This window comes from Staurois parvus, unplaced genomic scaffold, assembly GCF_062004578.1.
Source record: "Staurois parvus isolate SC_StPar_1 unplaced genomic scaffold, SC_StPar_1.0 ptg000097l, whole genome shotgun sequence".
Classification (NCBI taxonomy): Eukaryota; Metazoa; Chordata; class Amphibia; order Anura; family Ranidae; genus Staurois; species Staurois parvus.
The window spans coordinates 3177682-3187500 of NW_028317893.1; the positions used below are offsets into that span (position 1 = coordinate 3177682).

Sequence of the window (9819 nt, forward strand, 5' to 3'; positions counted from 1 at the left end):
TGCGGGTCTGCCGTGTTTTTAAAAATCCTGCTTACTCCATTTTTGGTGCAGTAAAAAAAAAACAAAAAACAAAAAAAACCCCACAATGCACCAAAAATGCACCTCCCTATGGAAATAAATGAAAAACGTGGCAAGAATGCACCTGTATTGCGTTTTTGGTGCAGTTTTTGAGTCACATGGCAAAAATGTACCCCAAATGCGGCAAAAATGTATATGCATTTTTGCTATGGAACAGTGTGAAAGTAGCCCAAATAGTTTGTACAGCTTAGCTCAAAATGTATGGGCACTGCCAGCTGGCAATCAGGAGTTCTACAGATCTCATGTGATGACAAGGAACATCCTGGCCAGAGGAAAGAACTGAAATAAGAATATCAGACTGCTGCTTATTTACTGTCCAAACATAAGCTCAGGATAGGAAGATGATTAAGATGTAGCCCTGGTTCACACCGCTACGACTTCAGGTGTGATATACGATTTACAAATCACATTTGAAGTGGCATCTAATGTGTTTCTGTGACACTGTCTTAATAGGTGTGATTTTTAAAGTAGTGAGATTTCGAAAATGGATCCTGAATGACTTTTTCACCACTTCAGTGTGATTTTACTCTCACAGACTAAGGTAAATGGCAATAAAATCGCACCTGCGTCTATATCAGTGCTACTTTGAAGTCACACTTTAAATGGGACCAAATCACACCAATTTGAAATCACATTCAGTGTGAACCAGGGCTAAGTGAATCTAGGTGCAGTAGTGAAAAGTTAGGACAAAAAGTGGTTTACTCTACAACATTTTACAAAAATATATAAACAAACTATTTCAATTACCAAATGTATCCCTGCGAAAATAAATCTTCTAGAAAACAGGCACCAGTTCCCTTTTCTCCTCTCAGTGACTACCATGTCTATTGCAAAGCTGAATGACTGCATAAAATGTGGATATAAACTAATATTTGTGCAAAATGTATTTCACTGCTGCTATACCTTGTTTCTACGGCTGTTTGACACTATGGGCCAAGTCTGAACCCTCAATGCATGTACAATTGTACTGGTAACAATTTGATTCGGTTCACACTGCTGCAACCCCATTATCATGCGATTTCCAGTGCGATTATGCAATGTGACATGTATGTGACTTCCATGCAACTTGAGGAGTCCATGACACTTGCATCAAAAGTAGTACAGGAACTTTCTTAAAAGTTAATGTGACTTGAGTCACATTGACTAGAATGGCCACAATAGAAATGAGTTTTCAATTACCATGTGACTGTGTGTCGCAAGTCGCAACAGTGAGAACTGGGGCTTAACCGTGTCCTCCCAGAACGTGCCCCCCCCCCCCGCACGCCTCCAGCGGCGAGCACCCTGCACTATCTGTGATCGCTGTGTCCTTTAGATACAGCTGATTACATGACAAGGTAGAGGGCCAATCACACGTGATTAGCTGTGTTCAGTCACAGCTGATCATCATGTAAATACATTTGCTGCTTATCGGCAGTACTTAACTCAAGCTGTCACAGCGTGAGGAAAGTACTGCTGATTACCAGCAACTGTGAAGGGAGACATCCACATTGATAATCAGGGTACAGACTATCCATGCCCTGATTATCAGTGCAGCCAATCTGTGCCCAGCAGTGCTGCCAGTCAGTGCACCCAATTAGTGCCCATCAATGCCACATATCCGTGCCCATCATTGCCTCCTCATCAATGCCCACCAGTGCCACCTCATCCAGGCAGCCTATCAGTGCAGCTTGATCAACGCACATCAGTGAAGGAGCAAAAATTACCTGTTTGTAAAATTTTATAAAAGAAACAAAAAGGAAAAAAAAAACAACTTTTTTTTTTCAAAACCTTCAGTCTTTTTTCCTTTATAGTGCAAAAAAATAAAAAACCCAGTGGTGGTGATTAAATACCACCAAAAGAAAGCACTATTTGTGGGAAATAATTATACAAATTTCATATGCGTACGGTGTTGTATGACTGCGCAATTGTCATTCTAAGTGCGACATCACTAAAATCTGAAAATTGGCCTGGCCAGGAAGGGGGTAAAAATACCCAGTAGGCAAGTGGTTAAGCTTCCAGGGCCAGATCTCTAATTGCAAGTCTGGAAGTTCAGTAATCACAGGGGTCATTATGCAGGTGGACACACTTCTGCATACAGATGTTTACAACAAACAAAAGTTGTTTCTGTGGAAAAATACATACCAGAATCATCTGACAGTTTGGAAACCCTCTCTAACACGGAAATACAATCCTTCTCGTCATCACTGACTTCTTTTAATGTGTCTAACAAACTTCGCGCCACCATTTGTCTAAATGGAAAAAAAAAAAACACAGGAAATCAGATAGGTGATGGATGCAAAGAAAAACAGCGTGTGGTGCGATAAACCAGCTTCATCTTTACAAATCTGATTCTAAATTTACTAGAATACATGCCAACACAAGTCTTAAAAGTTGATGTTCTTATATTAAAATTCTAGCAGTATCCTAAAGAAGGGTCACACAAAAGGAAAGGGAACTAGACTTCTTGGCAAACATCAGAGTGGGTCAGCTGGCTGAAGTTGCATATTTTACTAAATAAGCAAATTTGCATTCTGAGAGTGCTGAGTTTTCACGGCAACAAACCAGCAAGAACAACATTCCCACTTATGCATTTACACTTTCAGTTTCGTGAACACTCATGCCTATTTATCAGAGACAGTGCATGGCATCCACTGCCAAGAATCTTCATTCAAGGTCATTCTGTAAGACCGAACACTTCTACAGCAGGATTCTTTAAAGCCATTTCCCAAAATAAACCACTTAGTTCCTGTCATAAAATTATAAAAATAATTAGGATTGCTTGCTGGACCTTTGACTAAGTGGATATTTGATAATCGAAGTTAAAAAACCAGTGCTGAAAACAGGAGATTATAACAGAAGTCTAATAACCTGTAAGTGACAACTGATATTTTCTATTAATATTGTAACTGGGATATGAGTGCTAGCAGGGTGGAAGGTTTTGTGCAGTGTATAGTGTGCCGCATGTATGCAGCAATGGAGCAACAGCTCCAGGATGGATACCACTGTGACAGATATGAGCGGGTTGCCCTTCTGGAAGCTCGTGTTAGATATCTGGAGGAGCAAGTTGCAACACTGGGCAGAATTGACAATCTTGAAAGGGGTCTTCTGCTCTCTGAGCAGGTAGCCAATGGGATTGATGTGGAGGGCGGAGGGGCTAATCAGGATCAGGTAGGAAGATGGGTTACTGTAACGAGAGGGAGTGGTAGGGGCTCACAGAAAAGGAATGCCGGCCCTGGGTTCGTGCACCCAAATACATTTGCCAAGTTGGGTGAAGATGCGGGGGTGGCAAAGTCAGGGGTGGCAGCCCTGGATGTCACTGCTGCCCCTAAAAGCCGGGGGGCAAACCATCTGGGAAGGGTGGCAAGGGTAGTGCAGGAAGGCCTAGACAGCTCGTGGTAGTAGGGGATTCTATAATCAGAAGGACTGATAGAATAATTTGTCACCAGGATCGCCTCAATCGAATGGTTTGCTGTCTCCCTGGTGCCAGGGTTCGGCATGTGGTGGACCAGGCTGATAAATTACTGGGAGAGGCTGGGCATGACCCAGCTGTCTTGGTCCATATTGGAACCAATGACAGAATATATGGAAGGTGGAGGCTCCTTAAGAATCAATTTAAAGAACTAGGCTGCAAGTTGAAGGGAAGGACCTCCAAGGTGATATTCTCTGAAATATTACCAGACCCATGCACAACTCAGGAAAGACGGGGAAATTAGAGAACTCTGCATGGCTGAAGACCTGGTGTTAGAGGGAAGGATTTGGGTTTCTGGAGCACTGAGATGACTTTTTATTGGGGTGCAACCTATATGCTAGTGATGGTTTGCACCTAAATGGAATGGAGTCAGCTGTGCTGGGGGAGAGGTTTATGGGAAGGCTGGAGAAGTACCCCACCCTTACCTAACAGCTGTCCTCCATTCCTCCTACCACTCCATCCCCCACAGCCACTTCCTCCTGTACCACTACCCCTTCCTTCCTAGATTATAAGCTCAAAAGAGTAGGGCCCTCTAACCCCTCATGTGCGGTTTGTTGTTGCTGTACTGTTTCATGTATTGTCCCCCCCCTCTATTGTACAGCGCTGAGCAAACCCTTTGGCGCTATATAAACTCGATGTAATAATATTAACTAGGATCGAGGGGGAAGGGAGAATTAGATTATAACGGGGTACACAGATCAGACAGGGCTCAGTACGTATTGGTGGGTGGGACGGGGAAAGATGGGGGAAGGCTATGGCAGATGATATGTTACAAACAACCAGTGGTATTGGTACCATTTGTCTGAAAATAAAAAATATGCAAAATATGTGTGCACAAGGTGTCAATGAATTAAAGTGTTTGTTCACCAATGCTAGAAGTTTGCCAAGCAAAATAGGTGAGTTGGAAGCTTTGGTGCATGTAGAGAACTATGATTTAATTGGTATTGCTGAATCTTGGCTTCATTCTTCACATGACTGGATCATTAATTTTCCTGGCTATGTTCTCTTTCAGAGAGACAGGGTAAATAGGAAAGGTGGTGGTGTCTGTCTCTATGTAAAAAGTGATCTCACAGTGAGTGTGAAAGAGGACCTATTTGATGGAGAGTGTGATGAGGCTGAAGTATTATGGTTGGAACTGCACATGGGGGTGCTTACTACAAGAGTTTGTTATAGGCCTCCCAGTGTTAATGAGGAGGTAGAGACTCAGCTCCTTGCACAGATTAAAAAGGCTGCAAGTGCTGGGACAGTGATAATAATGGGAGATTTTAACTACCCAGAAATTGACTGGAGTAATGGTACTGCAGGAACAGTTAAAGGGCAAAAAGTTTTAAACCTACTACAGTACAAATTTTAATGGTACAGTTCATAGAGGCCCCAACTAGGAATGATGCTCTGCTGGACCTAGTCCTCTCAAACCATGCAGAGCTTATTAGGAATGTCCAAATAAAAACATCTGGGTAGCAGTGACCATAACATGATTTCATTTATTGTTAGCTGTAAACAGCGAGCACATACGGGAAAAATAAAAACGCTCAATTTTAAGAGAGCTAATTTTCCAAGGCTGAGAGTTGCTCTCCAAGACTTAGACTGGGAGGGAATATTGGCATCAATGAACTCAACACAGAAATGGGAGTTCTTCAAAAAAAACTGTATGTGAACATACTGCAAAATATATTCCCATGGGCAACAAGCTTAAAAGGCTAAAAATCAAACCTATGTGGCCAAAGTTAAAAAAGCTATAGATAATAAAAGAGCTTTTATTAAATATAAAAATGAAGGAAGGCTATAATCGTTTAACCACTATCCTATAGGGCACTTATACCCCCTTCCTGCCCAGGCCAATTTCCAGCTTTCAGCGCTGTCACACTTTGAATGACAGTTGCGCGGTCATGCAACACTGTACCCATTAGAAATTTTTATCATTTTTTTGTGACAGAGCTTTATATTGGTGGTATTTAAATCACCTCTGAGTTTTTTTATTTTTTCTCAAACAAACCAAAAACCACTGAAGATTTTGAAAACAAAAACGTTTTTTTTTTAGTTTTTGTTATAAAATTTTGTAAATATGTGATTCTTCTCCTTCACTGATGTGCGCTAATGAGGCTGCAGTGATGGGCACTGATAGGCTGCACTGATGGACACTGATAGGAGGCACTGATGGGCACTGACAGGCATCACTGATGGGCACTGACAGGCAGCACTGATAGGTGGCACTGATGCACACATATAGGCGGCACTGACTGGCACTGATAGGTGGCACTGATGCACACAGATAGGCAGCACTGACTGGCACTGATAGGCGGTACTGATAGGCACCACTGATGCACACTGATAGGTGGCACTGATGGGTGACACTGAAAGGCAGCTCAGATGGGCACTGATATGTGGCATTGATGTGCACTGGCAGGTGGCATGGATGAGCACTGAGAGCTGGCACTGATGGACACTGACAGGTGGCAGTGCTGGGGCTACACTGATCATGACACACTGATCATCAGTGCCCTGATGATCAGTGCACATGTCCCCTCCGAGGAATGCCGATTACCGGCTCTCCTCTCCTCACGAGCTGTCAGCGTGACAGCTTGTGAGGAGAGAAACGCCGATATCTGGCATTTCCCGCTTTACATGTGATCAGCTGTGATTGGACACAGCTGATCACATGACCAAGCCGACATCTTTGGCTCTTTCCCTGGATCGGTGATCCCCTGTGTCCGAGGGACACAGTGCACCGCCGATCGCCGCACGCTCCCGGAGCCGCGCATGCGCGGTGAGAATGGGAGGATGTCATGACGTCCACCCAGAACGAGAGAACCACCTTGCGTCCGTCATTGGACTATATGGTGGGTGGGAGGCAGTTAAACATTACAAAGAATATAACAGAATACGCAAAAAGGAAATAAAGGCTGCAAAAATGAAAACGAACGATAGATTTCAAAAGATAGCAGGATCAACCCCCCAAAGTTCTTCAAATATATTAATATTAAACAGGCCCGGTCCGAGCATGTATGCCCTTTACAAAATAATCTAGAGTGGGTGACTGGGGGCAAAGAGAAGTCAAATGTATTAAATACCTTCTTCAACTTTGTGTATACAAAGGAGCATGGGGAAGCTCTTGTCCACAGTAGGCATGGTATTGACACAGCACCAGATGATCCACATTGGCTCACAATTGATATGATCCAAAAATATGTAGACAGAATAATGGTGAAATAAAGTACCTAGAATGGATGGTATACACCCACTGTTCCTTAACTGCCCGCCATACAAGGAAACGATGGGAGCACGGTGGTTCTCTCAATCTGGGAGGATGTCATACGACGCCCTCCCACTCTAACCACATGTGCGCACCCCTGAGGGCGCGCAGCGATTGGTGGTGCGCTGTGTCCCTGGGACACAGCAGATCACCGATCAGCAGAAAGAGACGATAACTTCGGCTCTGTCATGTGATCAGCTGTATCCAATCACATGTAAATAAATTGCCGGTTACCGGCATTTCTCTCTTCACACTGACAGCTCGTGGGGAGAGGAGAGGCGGTAATCGGTATTCCTCAGTCAGTGCCACCTATGAGTGCCCGTCAGTACTGCCTATCAGTGCCATATATGAGTACTGCCTTTCAGTGCTCATCAGTGATGTCTGAATGCCCACCAGTGATGCCTTTCAATGCCCATCAGTGCCACCTACCAGTGCCTCCTCATCAGTGCAGCCTATCAGTGCCCATCACTGCAGCCTCATTAGCACACATCAGCGAAGGAGAAAAATTACTCATTTACAAAATTTTGTAACAAAAACTAAGCAAAATGTTTTCAAAATTTTCAGGTGTTTTTGGTTTATCAAAAAATAAAAAAACCCAGTGGTGATTAAATACCACCAAAAGAATGCTCTGTCTCAAAAAAATTATAAAAAGTTTATATGGGTACAGTGTTGCATGACCGCGCAATTGTCACTCGAAGTGCGACAGCGCTGAAAGCTGAAAATTGGCCTGGGCAGGAAGGGGGTGAAAGTGCCCGGTAGGCTAGTGGTTAAAGAATTGAGCTTGTTATTAATTTTTAGGGACTCTTAATGACTGGCATAGTACCACTGGATTGATGTAAGGCCAATGTGGTGCCAATATTTAAAAAGGGGTCAAAATCTTTACCAAGTAATTATAGACCTGTTAGTTTAACTTCTATAGCTGGGAAGATACTGGAGAGTTTAATAAAAGACCACATAGATGAGTTCTTGCTGGAAAAAAAAATATTTTAAGCAACAGACCGCATGGATTCATGAAAGACAGAAGTTGTCAAACAAATCCGATTTCTTTTTATGAGGAGGTGAGCAAAATCTTGGGCAGAGGGGCGGCAGTGGACATGGTATAATTGGATTTTGCAAAAGCGTTGGGCACAGTTCCCCACACACGGCTAATGTGTAAGGTAAAGTCTACAGGCTTGGAAAAAGTCAGTACGTAAATGGATAGAAAACTGGCTAAAAGATCGTATTCAGAAAGTAGTGGTTAATGATTCATACTCTGAATGGCCTAGGGTTGTTAGTGGTGTACCCCAAAGTTCAGTGTTGGGACCCTTACTTTTTAATATATTTATAAATGATATAGGGTCTGGGATTAAAAATCCCATTTCAGTCTTTGCAGATGACACCAAGCTGTGCAGTGGAATGTCCTTACAGGATGTCTTCAATTTAAAAGCCGACCTCAATGCACTGTTTAATTGGGCAACTATGTGGCAAATGAGGTTTAATGTTAATAAATGTAAGGTTATGCACTTGGGGGCTAAGAATATGCATGCATCATACATACCAGGGGGGGTACAACTGGGGGAATCAATGGTGGAGAAGGATCTGGGGGTTCTGGTAGATCACAAGCTTAATAATGGCATGCAATGCCAAGCTGCGGTTTCTAAAGCGAGCAAAATCCTCTCTTGTATAAAAAGAGCTATAGGAGGGAGGGAGGGGGAGAGAGAGAGAGAGAGAGAGAGAGAGAGAGAGAGAGAGAGAGAGAGAGAGAGAGCGAGAGAGAGAGCGAGAGAGAGAGCGAGAGAGCGAGAGAGCGAGAGCGCGAGCGAGAGAGAGAGCGAGAGCGCGAGCGAGAGAGAGAGCGAGAGAGAGAGCGAGAGAGAGAGAGAGAGAGAGAGCGAGAGAGAGAGCGAGCGAGAGAGCGAGCGAGAGAGAGAGCGAGAGAGAGAGCGAGCGAGAGAGAGAGCGAGAGAGAGAGCGAGAGAGAGAGCGAGAGAGAGAGCGAGAGCGAGCGAGAGAGCGAGAGCGAGCGAGAGAGAGAGCGAGCGAGCGAGAGAGAGAGCGAGCGAGCGAGAGAGCGAGAGAGAGAGCGAGAGCGAGAGCGAGAGAGAGAGCGAGAGAGAGAGCGAGAGAGAGAGCGAGAGAGAGATTACCCCTGTACAAATCATTAGTAATACCTCATCTGAAATATGCAGTTCAATTTTGGGCACCAATTCACAAAAAGAACATTGGGGAACTGGAGAAAGTACAGAGAAGGGAAACCAAACTGATAAGAGGCATGGAGGAGATCAGCTATGAGGAAAGATTAGAGGAACTGAATGCATTCTCTTGAGAAGAGGAGATTAAGGGGGGATATGATCAACATGTATAAATACATCAGTGGCTCATATAGTGAACTCGGTGTAGAGCTATTCACCCTGAGGTCATCACAGAGGACAAGGGGGCACTCTTTACATCTGGAGGAAAATAAATTTAATCTCCAAATATGGAAAGGTTTCTTCACAGTGAGAGCTGTGAAAATGTGAAATAGACTCTCTCAAGAGTTGGTTCTGGCCAGCTCAGTGGATTGCTTTAAAAAAAGGCCTGGATTCTTTCCTAGATACACAGAATATAACATTTATAGGTAAAGTTGATCCAGGGAATATCCGACTGCCTCTCGGGGGATCAGGAAAGAATTTTTTTCCCCTGCAGGAGCAAATTGGATCATGCTTTCCTGGGTTTTTTTTGCTTTACTTTGGATCAACTGTGGGTGTAAGATTCTAATTTTTTAATGGTTGAACTGGATAGACTTTTGTCTTTTTTTCAGCCAGACTAACTATACATGTAATTAACTATATATGTCACATAAATGGAACAGAGTTTTTCAAAATCAACAACATATAAAACAAGTAAAACACAGTTGCTATCTTATAGATTACTTGCCCTTCCATTTTGGATTGTAAGCTATCATGGGCAGGGCCTTCCTAACCTGCTTGTATTGAATTGTGTTGTAACTGTACAGTCTCTCTTTTGTTTTGTAAAGTATTGAACAAATTGTTGGTGCTACAGTGGCAAGAAAATATAAGAA

At 43.4% G+C, this 9819-nt stretch overlaps 1 protein-coding gene across 6 annotated transcripts in view; it reads right to left on the bottom strand.

Annotated features, from left to right (window-relative positions):
* PPP4R1 (protein phosphatase 4 regulatory subunit 1) overlaps positions 1 to 9819 on the bottom strand; it is a 102368-nt gene that overhangs the window by 58439 nt on the left and 34110 nt on the right. For all 6 annotated transcript variants that reach the window (XM_089671004.1, XM_089671008.1, XM_089671003.1 and 3 more), the window contains exon 4: positions 2200 to 2306. In XM_089671004.1, the coding sequence (XP_089527130.1) occupies positions 2200 to 2306 (107 nt within the window). The remainder of the gene's footprint in view (positions 1 to 2199; positions 2307 to 9819) is intronic.